Source organism: Micrasema longulum, unplaced genomic scaffold (assembly GCF_059751315.1).
Source record: "Micrasema longulum isolate JH-2025_06_02 unplaced genomic scaffold, ASM5975131v1 h1tg001282l, whole genome shotgun sequence".
In the NCBI taxonomy this organism is placed as follows: Eukaryota; Metazoa; Arthropoda; class Insecta; order Trichoptera; family Brachycentridae; genus Micrasema; species Micrasema longulum.
This window is the reverse complement of record NW_028278469.1, coordinates 129,269-153,087: the sequence shown is the minus strand read 5'-3', so window position 1 is coordinate 153,087 and position 23,819 is coordinate 129,269. Positions and strand designations below refer to the sequence as shown.

General features: G+C 35.3%; 1 protein-coding gene across 1 annotated transcript; it reads right to left on the bottom strand.

Annotated features, from left to right (window-relative positions):
* Window positions 1-5,870: 5,870 nt before the first annotated feature.
* MED1 (Mediator complex subunit 1) lies at window positions 5,871-23,021 on the bottom strand. The gene is made up of 10 exons (XM_088234777.1): window positions 22,518-23,021; window positions 21,417-21,550; window positions 20,977-21,100; window positions 19,215-19,467; window positions 18,048-18,228; window positions 16,242-16,488; window positions 15,311-15,491; window positions 12,241-12,579; window positions 10,789-11,293; window positions 5,871-10,703 (listed from the first exon to the last, which is right to left on the bottom strand). The coding sequence occupies exons 1-10, from the start codon at window positions 22,686-22,688 to the stop codon at window positions 7,703-7,705; spliced, it is 5,136 nt and encodes a 1,711-aa protein (XP_088090903.1). The 5' UTR covers window positions 22,689-23,021; the 3' UTR covers window positions 5,871-7,702.
* Window positions 23,022-23,819: the final 798 nt, after the last annotated feature.

Here is a 23,819-nt window from a genome sequence, read left to right as displayed (position 1 = left end):
TATTACCAATAACAACAACACGAGATAGCGAACTAAAAGCGCAGCAGCGCGCCCATAACAAATATAAATGCGCCGTCACGCGTCGCAACGTGGTGCATTAAATTTATTCTGTCCAAATTTGCGTCCCGCGCATGTCAGAATCGCAATATTTTATCTCGTAGAATGTATAATGACTAGGAAACGCTTCAAGATGAAGAAGCACTGAAGATAAAATTAAGAAAAACTAATTATATATGAATACGTGAAAAATGTATAGGTATTAGTGGCGCGCATACACTTCTATGAAAATAATAAATACCTAATCATATTGAAATATTTTTGTAGGTCAGGGTTGCGTAGGTACTTGTATTTGGAATGTTATCTCAGATTGCGAAATTCTAATTTCGTACGCCCAATGGGTTTAATAAATTCATTTGAAACATTATTATGGATAACTTATATAGCCCCATTTTCGTAATATAATACCTCAAGGGCGCTTTACAAAGTGATTATATAAAGAAATAAATTTTAAGAAAAACAATGTACCTACTTTGTCATCACATGTAGGTACTTGGCCTATAGTAACGTTATAAATACTTATTTATACCTACTCATAACTGGCATAGGCAGTATTTTTTACTTTACTAGGTAGGTACGCGTTTTGCACGGCAATGTTGACGCGACAACGCTCATTTTTCAGAACATAATTTCAAACTATCGCTCTATGAAGCATCATCTCTATTAAATTATACCGCAGTGGTTGCGTATGCTTATCTTTGACAGGTTTCGATTTTTTTCGAATCTTACCTACATTAATACAGGTTATATTTCTTTTACTTAGGTATTTCAAAAAAATCGACAGATGAAAAATAAAGAAATATGAATGCTCGAAGATAAGCAAAATGTTGAATGTTATACATTAGATACCCAATGACACATATCAAGCCTTGTAAATGCCTAGACTTCTATATACCTTTCCAAAAACGTTTTCCATCTCTGTCTTAATATGTCTGTTTATTATTATCCCTTTCGCGCGACAAGAAATAAGTACTTGTTCCATCTGCCAGTCTGTAGCACTAACTATGCACAACACTCTTTCCTCTACCGTTCTTGCTCTAACTATAATGCTTTTTTTTCATCTAATGATATATTTTACATGCCCCTTAATCTATTTAAAAATAAATTAAGACTCATTCGTTCTGGCTGCGATACGATCCCACTTACTATTTAATGATGCTCACACTTACACACACCTGAACACTCACTCCTACACTAATACACATAAACACACATCTACACTTACTCTTATACAAATACACATAAACACACCCTTTTGTTGCAACACAATTTAATAATATGTATGATTTTTATTTGGAAACTTTGCTGGTCTGCCTTTAAAGTATATTTTAAAAAATGTTACTATATCATTGTCGACTGTTTATGACTTATTCATAAATAGTCTAACAAACTGAAAAGTTTGCATGTTTGTCCTAATCAGTGCATGTGCTTATTAAAATGCATGTCGTTTAATAATTTTGTGTAACTATGGTGAAGGTATATAGTGAGTTTTGCATGTTGGTTTAGTTGGTGTCCTGACGACGAGACGGGTATTTTTTTTATTTTCTTTTATTTAGGAAACATACAGTACATTTACAAAGTTTAATATTTTACACAATTAGTCTTAACTCTAATGGACCAGTGAAGTTTCCATAATTTAAAGCAATTATATATAAGGTTAATTATGAAAGTATAAAAAAGACAAGGTAAAAAAAAAGAAAGTTGTTTAAAAATTAAAATTTAAGTAAAAAAAGATATTTTAAAATTTGTAGTGAGTATTTACAAATGGAAATAATATTGGGTATGTCTCGAAACCAGTAGATATAGAAAATAGAAGTCGGTGAGTGGTTAAATACAATTATTTCACGTTTGACCACAAATTTGGTTTTAATATTAATTCATTTTTTCACTAAGAATTTTCCCAAGGGAGTGAGATGTTTTTTCGGGATGAAATGTATCATGTGATACTTATCAACTCTCTGGCTATCTCTATGCAAAAAATCACACCGATCGGTTGCTCCGTTGTGCCTTACAAAAACACAAACACACTTTCGCACTTATAATATTACTATGGAAAATTTCAATATGAAGGTCCAGGAAGATGTTTTGTGAACATTGATCTACATTCAACATCTTGATACCATTCTCTGCCATGCCTCTTTACTTTAGAAAACAATAGAACAGAATGTTCAAAATAAAAAGGCAAGTTGTAAAAAAAATATTTATCAACTTTTTATTAAAAGGTAATCTTTCAACACATAAATAATATAAATACATCAAGTATAAAAGTGTACATGATTATAATAGCTACATATGTTTTAAGTAGAGATATAAAGTAATTGGTTAAGCTCACAAACCAAATATGTACATAGGATTTAAAAAAACATAGGTATGTATATTATAATTACAGGTTGTAATGAGGTTTTTAAAATATCTATAACACAAGCAAAACAAACCAATATGTACTTTTTAATTGTTGATGGTTTCAATGTTGGATGTTTGAATTCATACCGAAAATCAGAATATATAGTGAAATAGTTTGTTAAATAAAGTTGTAAATGCCCATTGTTTAGCTAATTTGCAACATAAAACACATCTGAACCAGCATCCACTATAGAATACTTCATTATGATGACTTAGAAAAACAGACTTCAATATATCAGTGATATGGAAAAAAAGATCCCTCAATGTATATTAGGTGATGTAGACCGTAACATAATTATTTTTCATTCACTTCAGAAGCTTATGACAACGAAAAAGAAAATAAGAATCTCATTTTACTCAAATTGAAGAAAAATTTCTTCCCATATACTATTTGCAACTGTACAAAATAAATAATTATTTACACACGTTCGATAATTATTTGGAAAATACACGAATATAGAGGTAAGTTAATTACATCATAATCATCGTATACTAAAACTATATAATACGTAAATATTAATTGAAGAAAATATTCTTTTTGTTTCTCCCTTGGGTGCAGATAACTTTTAAAAAATTTTAAAAACAAGAGAGAAGACATTTGATGTAAGTTTAAATAAAATATTAGTATGGCGTGTTACTGCAGTAGTGTACAGGTTTAAAATTTACTTTTTAATAGTTTGATGTGATACAATTTTTGTATGAAAAATACGAAGTTTTAATTTTTTTTAAATTTATGCAGTGAATGAGCAGCGAAACGTAAGAGAAAATAAATTATTTTTACATACAACTTACACTTATTTGGTTTGAAATTGCAAGAAATTGATATTATATGGTTCAAATTTACATAAATGATGATGAATCATGGACCGTTAATGGACGTAATAGAAAAATAAGAAACCTCATTCTTTTTGCAGTTAAATCTGCAAAAAGAATGAGGTTTATTAGGTTTGACATATCATTGTGCTGGCAATATCTGTTATGCAATTTTTCTTTTTTACAAGTGTTTTTAATTTCTCGTTAAGATTACACAATTTGTTATTATTTTTTAAATCTTGAAGTAGGGCACACAAACATATTCGTATGTGTGCTCTAATAATAACAATGTACATATATTTAATCAAAAAGTTGTTTAACATATATTTCTTAACCTTCAGTTTGAATTTTTTGTGTTTTTTTCCGTATCATAATAAAATACTTGCATATTTTTTTTTATTGGTGATGAAAACAAAACCATAATCATAAAGGTAGATTTTTTTATTAATCTCCTTAACAATTTTCACAATATTACTTAACAGATGTTGCCGGAGCAATTATGAAATGTCATATAATTGTTATATAAAATAACAAAAAAACAATAATGTTTTAAATGTTTCACCAAAATTTCCATGTCATTTTAGACAGCAAACCAAAGATATTATGTTTAAAAATACATACATACTTGAAATAAATACACAATTTATACAGTATTGAAAAAAAAACTTTATCTAGTTGATTTTTGGGTATATTTTATGGCAATACACTACTGAGATAGTGTTTAGAAATAGATTATTCCGTACATAATTATTATGGACAATAAGATCCCATACACATTTCCTTTCAAGGTGTAAATACATAGAATTATTAATATATATTATCAATCCACCAAAAGTTCCAGATAAAATACTATGTACATTTGTGACCAGAGTAAGGTATAGTGAAAACTATACGAAATTAAATATATTCATGTATTTAACGTAAAAATCAATATAAAATACGAAACATGTGTGTTTTTTTTTTACTGCTGTTCAACAAACTATATTATAACACCCCGGTTTTAATAATCTTTAACCATAGAAAAAACAAAATTCATAAGTACCATAAATAAGTGTTTTCTTTTCTGACTTGTGCATTTTTCATAAGGCACGATAAATCATCAATGAATTTTTTTGTAATACATTTTTATTAACTAAAACTAAATAAAAAAGTAAAATAATATGTATTTACATGCATCAACTTTGCAAATATAAATACGTAGATTATATTACTATGTATTGAGAAATTATATTAAGAATTTCTTCATTTGTACTAAGCGATAAGCAAATAAAATCTTACAATAATAAATAAAATAATTAATTGTGTTTGCATGAATACATAATTCACATGAAATACAAAATGTATTTAGGAATGTGTATACAGATAGATATATTGCAGAGATATCGTCACCATTCAGTTCAGTTTTGAGTTGAATATACCATTCAAAGTGTAAAATTATGTTTTATAAGAGGCCAGTATCAAGGTTACTTAGTTAGAAAAAGGTTGTGTAAATTGAAATTATTTGTCGCTGGTGAAAAAAAGTGATGCGACTTTCAATAAAATCTCAACAAGCCTAAATCACTAAAGGCAGATAGAATTTACAGACAGTTTAGGAATTTGTATAATAAAACATAAAATAAAAAACATGTTAAAAAATATTTCTTTACATCAAACATATTTTTAAGCACGAAATTTAATAATTATTTGTAATATTTCCTTCCTGCCACTAACTCGTTTTGGTTGCATTTTTTAGATAATAAACAACTAAAATCCACTAAACCAAATTTTAGCCACCTTGCCACATTAAAAACCTTCTAAATGAATGAAAATGTATTTGAAAAAAGTTACCAATGGAATTTATAAAAAAAGACATGAATGAATTATATTGTATACATAAAACCTCCAAAATACAAAAATCAGTTTTTTCCTTGGTCTCCAAACTTTCAAAATGCGATTTCTCAAAATGGTGTTTTCCGGGTTAGTGACATTGGCCTGAACGGCGACGATATTCAGGGAAAAAAAATCAAAGGGGGATTTTAAATTACAGAGACAGCTATATACCTACATAAGGCTGGCTACCTACATAATGTAAATTTTGCAGTACGTAAAACATTATTTTGAATATTATGAATTACCACCGTACCTTGCATCAACATAAACATCTACGCAAATATAATATTTACACATCATTGATGGAAATAGGAAAAAATGATTTTGTGTGAAGTAATTTACGTGGCAGTCATTTAAAAGTAATTAATAAGCAGTGATGTGATTTGAAACAGAAAAGTGGATTTAATCAACTTAAACTATTTCAGTCTTCAGAATGAAACATTTTCTTATTCTCTTCCATTAATTTTACAAACTCTCCTATTTATCTACACTCAATTAGCCACCATATTTTCCAAATTTACATACTTAAATTTCAAGCACCATTTCAAATACAATAAAAGAACATGGAAATTTTTCATAAATAAAAAGTAGATTTTTGACTACTAAAATGTAGTTGTTCAGCTAAGGATATGAAACATTATGTACTGCATAAATATAATTACATAATTCATTAGGCACATTTATAATTTTAATTTATATAATATTTACTTAAATGTACCAGGGTTATCTTTTTAGTTTTGCACACAGGGACATAGAGGGCGCCACTAATTAGTTAAAAACTGTTAAAAAGAAACCGCCATCTTTAGTTAACCTAAATCCAAAGTTTCAGTGCGATACATATAGTGTTGTAGCTACAGCTTTACATACAGTCTTTATATAATCACTTTGTAAAGCGCCCTTGAGGTATTATATTACGAAAATGGCGCTATGTAAGTTATCCATAATAATAATACAGCGAATTGTCAAAGTTCACAAGTTTCGCGCGGCAATTTTAGCAAACTTTCAAAGACAATTATCTCAACAAGAATGCTTAGCCGAGTTGGTTTCTGTTTTCGGCAATGAAGCTCCACATAAATTGACAATTTTGCTTCGGTATGGGAAATTCAAACGTGAAAGGTGCACAAAAAACAGCAGTCACCCAGGAAAACGTCGACGAACAAACTCATCAAGGAAGATCGACATGTGACATATTGCGAGATTGAGCCATCATTGGGCATTTCAAAGACCTCAACTGAAAAAAAATTGCATGAAGACTTGTGTCGAAAAAAATTAGTTTCCCATTGAACAACGCATCTGTTGACCGAAGAACAGAAAGACGCTAGAGTCAATTGGTGTCAAAAAACTCTAGAACGCTTCAACGCAGGAAACTCTAAAAATGTGTATAGCTTCGTCAGTGGTGATAAACAATGGATTTACTCATATGAACCCGAAAATAAATGCCAATCCTCTGTTTGGGTCTTCCAAGGTGAAGAAACGCTGACAAAGGTCACCCGTTCTCGAAGAGTGTCCAAAAACATGGTCGCGACATTTGTCTCAAAAGCAGTCATGTAGCAAAAATTCCTCTGCAAGATCAAAGAACTCGGCCACCAATCGGCAGGATTGGTATACAACTATTTATTTAAATCGCCGAGCTGAGCTTCAAAAAACCAACCCCGAACGACGAATCATCCTCAACCAAGATAATGCAAGTTTGCAAGACAGTTGAATTTTTAGAGCAACAAAACATCAAATTGCTAGTCCATCCTCTGTAGAGTCCCGACCTACGTCCTGATGATTTTTTTACATTTCCGAAAATCAAGGACAGACTGCACGGTCAAAGGTTTCCGCTGCCAGAAGAGGCAGTCGACACCTTTGAAAACGCAATTTCGACTGTACCAACAAACGAGTGGAATAACTGCTTTCAAAGTTTGTTCGAGCGCACACAAAAATGTAGTAATCTTCCTGGAGAATACTTCGAAACACAATAAAGCCTTAAAAGCTATCGACTGTTTTATTCGAGCTCAATTATGCAAAACTTAAAAGACAACCCTCGTAGGTACGGTAGGTACCGTAAGTGGGATTTTATTTCAGCAAATTTAAAACAGTTTTTAAAGAGACTTAATTTAATACGTACATTCAGTCATTGTGTACAATTTCATAAAGGGATTCCAGGCAAGGGTATACTTGGCATACCATTGAATTTAACATTTTAAACTGAGAAATGATTAAAAATCAACTGTATAACAATGTCACTGAAAAATATTACGAGAATAGCATCAATAATAATATAGACAGGTATGATTGAAAGTTTTGAAGATTAGGGTATATGAATACACTGTAAGGTACATATTACATATTCTAAAATATAATAATTCACGTAGTCCTAATACATATCAGTTCCGATGTCCCGAATTCCTAGCCCAGCGATTTCATAACAGAAGTTCACTTAAATCTACAACATTCACCGAAATTAATTACAAGGTAAGATTATTTTGTTCGTAGTAATAATTTGTTTATACAAGACTCGGATAGCGGAGTATTCATTCACAAGGTGCCGAGCTAGCCTCGAGAAAACTAAATCTCATTTGCCGGGACCGACGACGGCCTCGTCCATCAGCTCGTCGTCCGTGATGCAGGGGGAGTTGGAGTGGGGGGAGGGCAGGAGCGGGGACTGGGCGGGGGACTTGACAATGTGCACGGACAAGGAGGGAGAGTGCGACGGCAGCAGGGGTGGAGTGTGGCGCCGGACGCTCCCCACCGCGCGCTCTGCCACAGATTGCAGCTTGCCCTTGTCCACCCCTGATTTGCCGGAAGAAAAATCCAGCAGCATTTCACTCTCCGAACCCGAAGCGAGTTTTCCAGCCAACGAAGGCGGTTTCATTCCGAGCTCCATACTCGTTGACTTTCTCAAATCCTCACTCCCTTTCATCTGTGATACGGCGAAGTTTTTACTCTCTAGCTGCTTGGCAACCGACTGGTTGATTGTTTCCGCACTACACACCGTAATGGCAGGGTATGTTTTGGCAAAATCTAGTTTTGGAGCAGCTGTCTCGTCTTTAAGGTTGGATCCCGAGTTAGACCTACTCGATCCTTCTAAATTTTTGGCGTCCGATTTTGATTCTTTCGAGCTATCGGATTGCGATTTCGACAGCCCGCTTAAAGAAAAATTTGTCGGTTGGTCAATAGAATCTGAAACTTTGGTCAACAAAGGAATTGGGTTTGACTGCAGTTTGGGACTACTGGACGACAAGTTCATTGCCGGTTTACTGGAGGACTGCAACGAGGATTGAGATTTTTGATTTTGATCGGGTAGTTTAGCATTGGCATTGTGTTGGAACGTGTACTTGTCTTGTTGTCTTCCCATGAAATCTAGTAATTTAGTTGTTCCTTCATTTCGATTGCTCGTGTCTGTTTGCGTCGCATTTAGTGTGGTGGATTTATCATTTGAGGAAGAGTTTTTAGATTTGCTTGGATCGTCAGAAGATGCTCTAGCTGATAGTTTAGGTATTTGATATTTACTTGTATCCAATGACTTGATAAGGCCCTCTACTGTGAAGTTTTGTTCTTTACTGTGCTGCGATATTATTTTAAAAGCTCCGTCCGATTCGTCCCTCGAGGGAGCCGGACTGGATCTCCTTTCGCTGCTTTTACTGCTGGAGAATATAGATTTATCGCTGCTGTTTCCAGAAGATGAACTACTTTTCATATTACGAGACTTTTCTCGCTCTCTATCTCTGCCTACTTTGGACAGATCAGTGGCGGAGTTGGACATTTTTGGCGAACCGGTTGAAGTTTTAGAAGATGACTTTGCGGGAGCTGAACTAGATAAGCTGGAACTGGATTTAGTAAATGGCACTTTGGAACTACTACCGGATATACTGGAAGAGCTGGAACTAGTTTTAGCTCCACTGACTCCGGGACTTCCAGATCCCGAAGCACTTCCAGAGCTGGATGTTGTCCCAGTTTTAGAAGATTGCAAAACTTGAGGTTTTTTCGAAGCCGGACCTGAGATTACGCCGGGCTTTAGTCCGGTGTGGGTTTTAGGAGATCCTGTTCCGGTATTAGATTGCACATTGGTAGAAGATTGTTTGACAGAAGATGTGGACACATTTCCAGAAGTAGTGCTTCCACTAAAACTGGAAGATTTGGATCCACCCGAACTAGAACTGGATTCTTTGGTTCTGGTTTTGTTTATTGTAATTTTCATTCCATCAGAACTTGGTTTGATCATGTATTCCTGTGTCTTACTGTCACTCAGTTTGGACCCACCGCTACTACTAGAGTTTTTTGAATCTGGTAGCTTACTGGAGCTAGTGTTGGTACGCTCTTTATTGCTACTTGTAGAAGAGGAGGACTTGGAAAGGGTCATTTCCATTTCTGATCCACAATGCTGGGCGGATTTAAGTTTATCGATGACCGCACTTAAAGAACCCTTTCGATTCCTAAGCTGATTGCTGGTGGCAGATTTACTGAGATCTAGGCCAGGGGAAATAAGATTGTCACCGGATGTAGACAAAGTTTGCCCATCACCGATGGCGACGGATAAATCTAGCTGCTTTAGTTTAACACTAGACGATTTCAGCTTTGGACTACTACTCCCTGAACTAGAGTACGATAAACCTCCTGAAGACTTCCTTTCTTTATCACGAGAACTGGAGGAACTCGACGAACTCTCTTTTCCCGAAGATTTTGATAACTTGGAAATTTCATATCCGCTACCACCGGACTTCCCCGATGGCGACCCACTAGCTGCAGATTTGAGTGTGGACATGCTCGGTTTGCCCGAACTACCGGAACCGGAGCTATGTTTCGGCGAGGACGTGCCGTGGTTTTTTGGGCTCGAGTACCCCGCCAAAGTGTGCTTGGGACTGCACGGTACAGGGGAGTGCCTGGGACTATTGTGATGACTCGATGATCCGGAAGGCTTGCCCATACTTTTCACACTGCCTGGACTGCCAGTGCTTCCAGTTTTCGTGATGGAAACTGATCGTCCGTGAGTAGGACTTGGGCTAAATTTTCTGATCAATGTATTTGGGGATGAAGATCTGATTGAAAGAGGGGAGTGAGATCCATCGGCAGGTTTAATGCTTACTGAGACTGGTTTGGTGAGGGGATCTTGCTTGATTGGAAGTTTTTCTGGAGGTCCCATGGGGTCTTCCCGTCGTCGCTTTTTTTTCTTGTCTTTGCTCCGATCGCCACTGCCGCTTCTAGAAGTCTTGCTGGAAGAGCCAGATTTGCGTTCGCTCCGATGGCGTTCATCCATAGACTTGGCTTGAGACGACGTGATGGGGGTGATAGTGATGGAGCTGGGAAGAGCAGGCTGGGAGGTGGGAGAGATAGGGATAATCTCGATCCCCGGACGGCGCTCTAGACACATTCCGGAGAGGACGGAAGAGAAGCTCGGGGAAGATGGGGGCAGAGCTCCGGAGACAGGAGTTATGCTCACAGATCCAGCGAGTCCCGCACCTTCTGCCAACTCCATGAGTATGGACGTAGCGCTGAGTTTATTGCTTCCGCTTCGATGATCTCGATTTTTTTGCTTGTGCTTTTTTGATTCACTCTTCGAAGGGGTGCTGGCAGATCTGATAATCAAGATTTTATAATTAATATCTTCATTTTGACACATCGATGCATGGTTAAATGAACTGATAAAGAGATTATTCTTACCTGATGATTTCATCAACATCCTGAAGATCATTCATTTCTCCTTCTCCCGAATGATCGAATTCTGAACCGCTTGTTTTGTTATCATTGGAGGATCCCATCATCAGTTCGGCAGGATCGAGACCGGACAGTTCTAAATCTGAGCCGAAGCCGACTTGAGAGGAAGGAGAAGCAGCTTGTTCATCATCTTCGTCGTTGGATGAATTGGATTGAGCGGGAATTTCATCATCGGATTCGTCTCCGGCTTCAGAGGAGCTAGAGGAACTTTCCAAGAGTACTTCGCACCGCATCGAAGATTTGGGTTTCTTGGTTGCTGACCAAGTGTCCTCATCGGCTTTCCTCTTCTTGGAAGTCTTTTTCTCCTCCACAACCTGGTGTTGCGACATCATGGAGTGAGAGGAAGTTTGGGAGTTCTGTATTCCCATACCATTGCCATTCCCCATCATGTTCACCAGGTTTCCGTCCTGATTCCCAAACAGGCTTTGGTTATCTGTTAGAAAGTTGTTACCTAAAAAAGTAAACAAGAAAACAAGGACTTTAATATCGATTAGATTTTTTAAATATTGTTTTGTGCTCTTGGACAGGTACGTTAAGTAAAAGATTGTTGGAACTTCTATATCTCTACAATACTCGTGGTGGTACAGTGAAACCTCTATCTATCGTTCCTCGAATAATCGTGTTCCCGGATGTGTCGTTTATTTCTTCCAACTCCGAAATAATTTCATATAAAACATACAAAAATTGATCGCATCGATCGTTTCTCTATCCACCATTTTACCGCAATCATCGTTTGAATTACGATGCGTATTTGACATATTTTAATATTTAGTGTATGTTCTAATGCGCAGAACGTTCGAAAGAGAAAGAAAGATATAGTGACAATTAGAACAAGTTAAGGTTTCTGAAGATGATTGGCTAAGACTCGATACAGACGAATTTCAACAATTTTGTCACATTTGACGACAATATCCCAACGTGGGGTATAGAAACTATCGAAAGCTCGTGTGACGCAAGGTTGAAGGAGACAGCTGGAGAGGAATCATTTTGCTACACTGTAGTGTACATATACTTCCAGAAAAGTTATAAAAATTGAGGAATGACGACTATTGTCCATGCGATGATATTTCTTTACAGAGAATCGAACATCTGTTATTTCAGTGCCCATTTTTCAGTTTACAACGCCATAATCTTGAAGCAGAATGCAGGAAAGATGGAATATCTTTAACAGATATCCACACTGTCGTTAAAAGTAGTAATAACGCGCCATTGTTCTTGGACTTTGCAACAATGGTGATTGGAATCATAAAGGTAATAAACCAAAATCAGTGATCGAACATCCCATTTCCAAGAATAACAAAAACGTTTTTTTCCGAGTACCTTAGCATTGAACCTGACACGGTCCATATATAAAAAAAAAAAAAAAAATGGGTAAACTGTTAGATTGTGAGGTGGTACCTTGGTGGTGGGGAGGTGGGTGCGGCGGTGGCGGCGGCGCCCCCCCGGGGTCGGGCGCGGCCGCGGCGTGACTAAAACCCGGACGCTCCCAGCGGGCGGCGAGTGCGCGCACCACCTGCGGCACGCTGAGCGTGCGCGCCAGCACGCGAGACAGCCGCTCCTCCAGCGCGGGCGCGGGCGGCGCGCCGTGCAGCGCTACACGCGGAGCCGAGCCGCACTCGGGCAGGCGCAGCTCCAGCGCCGCCAGCCCGGGCTCCCCGCCGCCCGGCCGCTCCAGCAGCACGCTAATGTGCTGCCAGGACAGTGCCGACACCTCCACCATCACCGTGGACTCCACGTCTGAAATGACAAATATAAAATAAAAAGGATACGAGCATTTTGCCATTCCAGTGAAACAATGATGCAATAAGGAAAAAAAAATTGAAAATAAAAAATATATAAATACAATTGAAGAAAATTTATTGACATAGCTCGTCATTCTTTAGCAGTCCCTCTTCTGTTCAAGATGCCAGCCAGACTTTGGAATGAGCTACCATTTCATGTGAAAAATGCACCTTCGCTGCCGCATTCAAGAAGCATCCGAAACTTTACTGTATTATACTTAGATTTCTTTTTTTTAAAATTAATTATTCTTTCTTCCTGGTTCCTCTTTCTGTCTCCGTCAACCCATTTCCTGATCCCACATTCCTCATTATTTAATATTTATAACATACTTTAAAATATTACAACATAGATGAAGAACATTTTAGAGAAGGTAATATAGAAGTCTAGGCATCTACAGGGCTTATGACCTGTCATTGGCTGGTTTAAGTGGCCACTTTACGCACTGTGTAACATTCACCATTCCGCCTATATTTTAATCTATTTGTCTACAAACATTTGGACGAACTCAAAATATTGTTGATAAATGTACTTTTATTTAGTTTATACATGCAAGCTTTATCTTCCCCATTAAAGAACAGCTGTTATTTTTCATTATAGTAAAACCCCTTTTTTGCGTTTTTCAAGGGAGCAAGTATAAAAAGTGTAAAACTGAAGAAAACGATCAAGTGAGGTAATGAAAAATGTATGGAAAAAATAGGAATTACATAAAAATAAAATTATTTTGCTACACTGTAGTGTACATATACTTCCAGAAAAGATATAAAAATTGGGGATTGTTGATTTTTTTTTTACTATTTTCAATGTTTTCACTATAAACATTTTTATATTTTTTCAAATATTGTGTAATTTATTTTTTTATTTGATTTAAAAACAGCATGTTAAAATTATTTTATGTGTAAATAAAAAATAACGAAAATAAAATTTAGAATTTGCATAAAATAACAGACAATATTTTTTCCCATAAATGTTGGGAAATTTTATTTATACGGTATCACTTTTTTTTCTATGGCATCACTAAAAACAACTATCATAGATCGCTGAAAATTGTTTCACACTTTTATGACAACTTTTTAAACCATATTTTTATAACTTTAAATACTTTTATTGTTATGTTTTAAACATCGCAACTTATTAATACTAAAACTTTATTGTTCCTAAACCTTTGTCAACTGCGTATCATGATTTGTGCTAGTCAATATGACCTTTTTGTTCAAATGAAAACTAAAACTAACCATAAAGGAAGACACTTAAACAAAAAGGTCAATTACATTGCACCTGTTTTGAATTTAGGTTAATAATTTATCCTTTATTAGTTGTTGACCTGTTTTTATTCTTCATTCGTATGGCAAACGCGGTGGCGCGCGGACCGCGGCACCATTATTACGACATAATTTTGGCTTTTTTGACACATCAAAGGAATTCCGAATTTTTTTAAAAGTAAAACTGGGTGATGAAAAATGTAAAAAACGTTAATTGGGTGGAATATTTGTATGAGAATGTATGATGGTCCTGAACATTTCTGTGTAAAAAGCGGAAAACGTAAAATTGAGGATTGTAAATATGAGGTTTTATGATTTTTCATAATGGTATTTTTTTAATACAATTTTTTTACCAATTCTTTTTTTGACCAGTCTGTCTATTTATTGGTAGGATGGAAGATACCGCTTTTAGCAATGAGTCTTCTAAAGTAGTTATTCATTGTACTTGGAGATTTAAAAGAAATAATAAAAAAAATATTCTCTAAAACTGATGATCTTAGCAGCGGGTAAAATGGCCTATAATTCATCCAGATAAATATTCTTACAAGAGGCCAATAATAAGTTGATATTTTATTGACAAATATATAAATTTTATTTATTGTGAATGCTGTTAATTGGTAGGATTCCATATTAAAATTTGGTACGGTATCCAAAATAAAATACTTTTATTAGATTAAATTCTACTTTTATTATTATTATTTCAATTTTTTTTAATATACAAGAGTATATAATGTGACACGTTTCGTCTTGTTAGGGCATTATCAAACTAACTTAAATATTTACAAAGTTTCCTTATATACTAACAATAAATGCTGTTTAACGATATATGTAGGTGTTTAATGGTGGTAATAGTTTATGGGGGGGTATTTAAGGAAAATTCTTGTAATATAAATAAAAACTTCATTTAATACATGATTCAATAAAACACCAATGTAGTTCGAAGGCTTTCGCAATATACGCATAATGTACCTTGTAAAACGCATTCAGTATACCCTAATTGATTTTTCATTACTTTACTCATCTTGGTTCATATCGAAATCCTAAATATTTGCTACCCATAAACTATTGGCTCCATTATAAACCCATATTATTAAACAGCAATTATTGTTAGTATATAAGGAAACTTTGTAAATATTTAAGTTAATTTGATAATGTATGTATATTAAAAAAAATTGAAATAATAATAATAAAAGTAGAATTTAATCTAATAAAAGTATTTTGTTTTGAATACCTCACCAAATTCTGTTATATATTTTTTTTTAAACCACTGTATAACCTCGTTCCCTGTTTGGGGTGTGTATTCAGATAAGTCACGAAATGCTAAAAATGATATTTAAATGCCACTCGCCAGATTTTATCTTTGCATGTGAGTAGTTTTAGTCTAAGGTTTTTACATAAGGAGTGCGCGAGAAATGGAATATACGTGCCTTGTTTACTGTTAGGTCTCACGCAGCTGGAGATGAGGGCGTTGAAGAGGGCCTGTTGGCGGAGGCGGGCCATCAGGGCAGGGACCTGACCGGGGTGGGTGAAGGGGATACTGCTCACGAGGCAGCCTTCCAGCCCGCGGGACTCGGTCAGGAAGTAGCACTGGCTCTGGTCAGGGAGAGACTGAGGAATAAAAAATATAAAAAAACATCATTAATACTAAGGGCGCAAAATAGGCAAACGGGGTATATGAAGTAGGAAAGGAAAAAGAAGTAAAGTTTACTATAAACAAACTCTGTACGTCTCTTAGTGTAATGGTCTCGGGTTCGATTCCCGACATGGTTGACATTAAATATTTATTTAAAAAGGCATTTTTACAGTAGACCTTTTCAGAAAGGTAAAAAAAAGGACACAAATGATCAATATACTCTGCGATTGGTGAACCAATGCAGTGCCTTATGCACCATTAGGTGCAGAAAGGGAATGATGATGATGACAAACAAACAACCATTTCTATATGTAACACGTGAACACATAATTGTGTTCGATTGTGTTCTAATGTTAGCACTTACTTTTTATCTTTTGATATCTATAGCCTTTATTTAAATTTAAAATAAAATGTATACCTGCACAGGCCATGCTTGTGGGGTATTTTTTTTTGTGTTTATGTTATAGTATTTTTTTTGTATTTGTAACATATGTATACGTATTGTAAAATGCAAAGAAAGAAAACAATAAAAAACGCCTTAGCTGTAAGAACAATTAAAAGTCTTACAAGGATGTTAATTTTTCCTTAATCGCAATTTTCATGCAAATTTGTATGGAGTGAACTGAACGAATAATTTTATTTTTTGTCGAACGTAAACTTGTCATTTTTAGTCGGTGAGCTTATATCTCGACTGATGCTTCTACTACGAAAAACAACCAGCTTACCACAAACAGTCCCTTGCTGGGGTTGATATCCCCGGCGGCCGAGTGCCTGGCTATGAGGGCCAGCAGGGGCTGCATATCCTGCGGTAAGGGGGGCGCGACCTGCGGGGGCTCCCCTTCCGCCCCCGCCCCGCTGCCCATCATGCCCAGCAGCGCGCCGCAGACGGCCATGGGCTGAGACAGCTTGAGGACGAAGCGCGCCGGCAGGGATGCGCTGTTGGCGGCCGTGAGGGGAGCGTAAATAGGCGCACTGAAAAAATACACACCATTATTCAATTTTTACATTAAAAGGTGGTCCGGGCAGATAAAGAATACAGTTCTGTGAGTATAACATGTAGAACCAGAATCCTGGACAAGTGCGGCTCTGCACCTAGTGGTACATAGGGCACTCCATACATATATTTTTTTATCTTGCTTATAATGTATTAGGTTTATTAAATATTTGTATACAACCACTTACCGACTTTTCTATGTCTACCGATTTCGAGACGTACCCGTCTATTCGTCAGGACACCAAATAAATCAACATGGAAAACCCACTATACACCTTGACCATAATAGTTGTTGCACAAAAATATAAAACCAGCACGACATGCATTTTAATAAGCACATGCACTGATTAAATTATGAAAATATTCTATGTTGTTTGAGAAATAGTTGAAAAAAGGTAGAGAGGATGGAGGGAGGGGATGAGCTTAATAGGTTGAATATTGATTTATTTTATATATCTATTTATTTAATTAGTGTACACGGCACAAATGCATTTTATAAACATAAACAAACATACATTTTACACAACAGTGTTCTATTACAAAATTATGAAATAATATAATAAAAATATATCTATGCACATTACACAGTCGTTTAATACATCGTTCTGTATAATAACTTTGTGATTTTAATACTTAACATACTTAGGTAAAAAAATAAAGTATTGTTGCAACGTATATTTAATGCCCTAGGTATAATACTAACTGTCTCCCGATAAGAGCTCAGGGGTTCTCAACCGTTTTAAAAATAAATTAAATAATGAAATATTTAATAACATTTAGTAAAATGTTTGACCACAAAGTTAATGCTGTAAATATTAATATATTAGGTTTATATTTATTTGTTTACTTCAACGAAGAATCAACTTCTAAATATGCTTCAAAGAAAAACATGATTTAAGTTTATGCTTATGATATTTAAGAATCGGGTGAGATATTTCGGTTGTAGCCTGGTGCATAGGGCAACGTATTGGTACAGCGTTTTGACATTTTTTTCTGTTACAGAAGGTAAGATGATCAGTCTTGCGTTTCAGGTGCCAGCGGGGAAACAAACCTTGGACTTAAAGAGTGGCAGGGAAATATGCCAACAACTATACATCGGGGTGAATTATCCCTCACTTAACTTGCTTATCCAGGATTTTTATCCGAGAGCAAGTATCGAGTCAAAAGTTCGATTCTAATTCCAATTCACACACAGAACAGTATCCTTTGTCTGCCCGGATATGCATATATATATTTTTTTTAAATACGGAAATATTTGCATTCTTATTACCCAAATATTTTGATTTTTGGGGCCATTTTCAACGAGTTGTAAATAAATTACTATTAGGAAATGGGAATCAAGTTGGGGTAGAGTAGGGTTCGAACCTCTGAACACTAGCCACGGGACCACAATCCGATTCACGTGTGTTTGTATGTATTTTGTTTTAAGTTATGATAGTCAATCTTACGCGATACTATGCGTTATTACTGCGTTTTATTAAAACTTAATATGTAAAAAAAGTAGATACATAATTTGATAAAAATGAAAGAATCATACTTTGTGTTTTGGTTGCGAGACAGGAGGGGAGACAGCTGTAGCTTGTGTGCTGCTGCGGACTCCAGTAGAACTTGGGCAGAAAGTCCTGTGCCTGCGATTATATCTTCCATTGTAAGTATCCCATTGGGGCAACGGGCAGCGTCGTAAGGTGACACGAAGTAGGTGAGCCTCATCGCGTGGCCTAGAACACATTTACCAGACTTGATAAAATTATATTGTCTGCAAATCGGCAATACAATAATAGAATTCACAAGATTGGCAATAAATACAACTCATATATTATGTCGATACATTCAATTTACAAAAACAAAATTATTAATTTCTTTCTGGCAAAAAGAGGTAACACTAAAACTGGTCTGCAATATTAATTTTTTTTCAAGCTTTGACACAATTCTTGTTGATTCTTATGTATTAACTTCCTGAATCTGAATATAACCCCCGTTTTAAAAATATAATAGTGACATATATTTATTTATTTTTAAACAAGCATGTTTTTTATAAAATATTTTGTGTTCATTATAATAATAATTAATACAGTGTAATTAAAATGTACAGAAAATTATATTGGAGAAAAAAATATTATTGATAAATAATAAAAATAGCACATTTGGTTAAGATTTAAAACAATTATTTTTTTTAAATCAACATCTTGTAGATTTAAATGAATTTGTGTGAGTTATGCGAACATGCCAGCTTTAGTTGAACAACCAAAAAGTTGGATTTGTTTATGATAGTGCAATAATTTATTCATGTTATCGCGTACACATTTTTTACTAATTTGTGTATTTTATTATTAGCTCGCCGAATGCTAATGTAGATGGCGTGAAATCGATCTTTGTATTATTTATGGTTTATTAAAGTAAATATTAAATGATTTTAATACAAGAAAAGGAAAATGGTTCATTATGTTATTTTCAAGATTACAAAAATTAAATACTTGAGTTATCGAATTAAAATAGATTTATGGGGGATTCGACTCTCCCTCTTCGATCCGGCTAGGTTAAATAAGCAATAAGCGGTTAAAACAAAAGGGTTTGTATTTTAATTATAAAATATATAACCTCAATGTTTCAAATGTAGTTTTTATCATATCCCTTTAATGATATGTGTACTGTGAGGTACTGGAGTCCTACATCCTTTTCGCGATATCTATCGATTGAACTTTACCTCCTCTTCTGTTTTGGACTAGCCCGATGGGGCTCTTGAGTACTGCGGCCCAGGGGTCCTTGTTAGCGTGCATCTGTCCCAACGCAGCCAGGTCAGCCTCGAGAGCGCTGAGGGCCCCGAAAGCGCGGCTCTTCACCTTCTTCTCGGCGTTCAGCTGGTACACGGCAGTCAAACCCTCCAGCTGCGCCGTGAAGTCCGCAAAGTCTCCTCGACTGATGCAGGACACCAGTTCGGAGCATGATTGCTGCTCCATCTAAGAATTAAAAAAAAAAATCCATAGTTATATTTTTTTATTTAATACACCACAATACACAACTTCATTATAGCGTAATTTTTTACTATCATGTCCCGACTTGTTAGAAAATTCCAATTCTCTTCCATACTAAAATCACTACATTTATTAAAAAATATTATAACACATCAATATACAAAACACAAATTTACATACATAAAAAAATAGAATACAGATAAGTTATTTAATTATACATTGTGTAGCAAAGGTAAGAACACGTATCTAAAAATTAAATTTAATTTGAGGTTGTGATCCCGCCCAGAAATTGATTGTTATGTAGGTAAGGACAGTCAAGGAAAATGGAAGTGTGAATAAGAGAAGATAGTCAGCCCACGAGATCAGTCCAAAACTTGAAGCAGTCTTTTTGAATAATCTCCTCGGCGCTCTGTACGCAAGTTACAGCTATCCTTGGTCATGATCGAAGATTTTTTCTACCAATTCTTGACAAAATTGAAGCTAGGAATGGGTGGTTTAAGCAGGATGGAGCCTTGGCATACATGCCGCAAACTGCAATAGTTTTGTGGGAACACTTCCCTAGGCGCCATATCTATCCGAGGAGCAATCTTTAGTAGCCACCGCATTCACCGATTTAGCCACTTGCGGGGTATCTCAAATCCATCGTGTACACCAACCGTCCAATGACCCTTCCTCAATTGAAGGAAAATATTCGCCAAACAATAACCAGCATATCCATCGCTACGCTGGAAAGAGTTGATCGACACGAGAAGGAATAATTGAAATGATTACTATAATAACTTCCGTTTTATTAACCCTTTAAATCAGCAAATTATGCTGCCGCATCCTGTACAACAGTGGTTTATTCGTTTAATTTTTTTTCATATGTTCAGTTCTTAAAAACATTGCCATAGGGTCTATTATTAATAAAGGTACAATTTCTTCTTTAGCATAAGCTTTGAATATGCATTAAACATGTTCATATAACATAAACATGTTACTATATGGACACAAAAAATATTCTCTACCTTCCATAACTCTTTCCACAAATACAAGAGTTACTAAATACTCCACCCCGATGCTGCTAAAAAAAAATTAATACAACCTTCGGTCAAAGAGGATTGGCCTACTACTCGGTTAAAGTGTACAATCTACTTCTATTTTCCATAAGGACAATTAGTAAGTACTCACAATATAAAATTGCTATTAAGAAATGGACAGTGGAGGTGGGTTGCGCACGGATCGATGAGTGGATCAAGCCAAATATGTAAAATGTGTGTAATGTTTATGAAATTTGGTTTATATAAATTGGTTATGTTTTTTATGATTATTTTAGTTTATATTGTTTATTATGTTAATGATAATTAGGTTAATTAGTTAATTACGTTTTTAAAAATTATTATTATGTTAATATTGTTCAACAACTAATTTAAGGCATGTTTCACATTTTGTAAAATGTTTCCCTCGGCACGGGACACAGTGAGGGAACATTATTCTGTATAAAAAAATAATTACCTTTCCTTCGTGGTGAATTTTGACATCTTTTACAGTGCCGCTTGCTTCGAGCAGAATTTCCAGATAGAACACGTCAGAAGAAATAAACAGGTCAACCCCAGATGCCCCTACCATAAACTTAAGCCTGAAAATGATTCAAAATGAAACTAAGCCAGATCTAAATAGTTATCAATTGCTTAAAAATAGGGAGACAAAATGAAGCTTAATTGTACAGAGAAAAAGATCAAACAAAATAGGTAAGCCTTTTTGTTCACCATCTCTGTTGAACATTTTTGATAAGGGAATATGTAAATCTAATCTAATGATCTTGATAACTAACTCCCTAGGGGGGAAATCCAGTATCTGTATACAGAACATTTGAACTAACTCAAAATAATGTTGAACTATGGTATTGTCTATGCAACAGTAATATGTCGGTAAAACAAAGGAAAATAGCTTACCCAAGCTGTCTTGAAAGACACTCTAATCTTTCCACTAAACTTTGTAACGAACAAACTTTTATAGAATGTTGCAGACTGTCTAAACATTTCTGCAGTATGGCCCGATCTGCACTGTCCAGAGCCCATCTTTTATCCTGTTAAACCAAAAACTTGTTACACACACAGAACTTAAGTAAACAAACTTGTAGGCTTTAAAAACTTGCATTGTGAACTAAATTAGGTAGAAAATAGTCAAATTTGAAATTAAGTAAAACTGATTTCAACGCTGGCAGCACCAAATTAAGTGACTTGTTTTGTGATTGGTTGAAATAAGGTCACGAAGTTCTATTTTTGTACTGCTGTTTTGAAATCCATAAGAACACTAGCGCACTCAACTATTTTTGACAAGCTATAAGTACTTACATAAATTAATATGCAACGAACTTAACTTAAATAGGTATGAAACTGGATCATGGTCCCGTGGTAGTGTTTCGGACTCAAGGATCAGAGGTCCGAGGTTCGAACTCATTTATACCACAATTTTATTTCCGCATTCGATCGAGTATTTTACAGCAATACAATTTAAAAATACATGTAAACCAAATGCAGCACATTTCAGTAGTCTGTTAAAGGAGGGTAAGGTGATCAGCCCCACCCTCAGGTGCCAGTTCAGGAAAAAATTATCCACCCTGCCAGGAATCGAACCCAGGACCTCAAGGATGACAGGCGAAAAAAGTCGAAAACATCTGTCGAGGGTTCTGGTTCTATTTCACACACAAAAATGTATTCTTAATGCCCCTGGACATAGATGAGTTACATATCAATATACATATAATAAGACTTGGAATAAGCTATAGTGAAAATGTAAAATATGAGCTATAGGTTTTTTTAAATATAAACAAAATAAAACACTTCATAATTTTTTAACACACACTAGTTTGATATAATAACACTAGTTTCAGGTATCCCATCATTAGGTGTAAATATAAAACTATATAAATATACAAAACAAGAAAATATTTCTGGATATTTAACTCTTAATTATAAAATGACATAAGTAAAACGTACAATAAAAGTCACTTGAGTTTATTAAAAGTTGGTTCGATTGTTATTTTTACTTACCAGCATCGCCATACGGACAGCTTTCGAAGTTTCGGCGAGCGATTTATGTTGTGATGTTTTGGTCCTCAGTTTTTCCATCAATAGTTCCATTTGAAACTCTTTTGCCCTTTCGGCAGACACTCCTAAAGAACCCATTGTGAAATTTGCGGTGGGCATCACTGAACCATTCATTTTAACAAGGATTTATTACACGTTAAAGAATTCACAGACTCATCTGTCAGAAAAACAAATTAAAATTTAACCAATGCATCTCGAATCAACTACTCCACAGACACATTCCACACATTTTCAATGTTCCAATAAAGTATTTTTTTATGTTCAATCGTCTGCCCGGCGTAAATTCAGTCACTACACAAGAATCTAACGCTTCTCTATTCAATTATACGACAGTTTATCTTATTAACGTTTAATATTATGAAATTTCGACGAAATCAACAACTACTTATGGCATTTGAGACAGCATTTTCGGTAATGTAAAATGACGTTTGGCAACAGCGCATTCTCACTCTCACGAATTACGAGGAGGGGGGATATCACAGCTGGTTTAAGATGTTCATAAAATGACTACAAATAACGTTAACATGGCTCAACAAAAATACACAAATTACGTTGATCAAAACAAAAACCAAACTTTATTTCCTCTTTATAAGCCTCAATCAAAAAAAGATCATTAAAAAAAAACTGACAATTTATAAAAACTATCCTTTCTTTAAATATTTATATATAAATTTAAGGGATTCAGTAAAATGCAAATGTGCGAATAGCCCCAATTGAAAAAAAAAATCTTTCCTTTACTCAAGAAGAGAAAAATGCAAAGCTACCATTATTAGTAAGAACACGAATAATAATAAAACAATATTTTAGAAAAAACGTTCAAATAAAAATAGTGTGACACAGCTGTCATCGAATGAAAGTTTAAATGTTTTATGACGAGACTAACAAAAAATGTAACAAATCTATCACCTAAATAACTATAACTTCATCTTTCTCCTGGTTCGTGGTTGTATGTCGCATTTACTTGGGGGTCTGCCCTGCTGGTCCTCAATCTACACGTCGGACTAAAAGATTTGTCGTTGGTTTGTTTTTTACAGCTAGTCGCCACCTGTCCTGATGCCAAGTCAGTAACCCCCTTTGCTAACTAGGGCTTAGGACGCCACCGTTGACTATTGTTCCTACACTGCCATCCCTAACACAACGTCCTGCCTATCGTCGCTGTCTCCCAATAGCCCATAGACCGGAGTATGTTCAGGTGGCTTGAGAGAAATGTTTGTGCCCCTTTCCCCTGTTCCGCCGTACTGATAC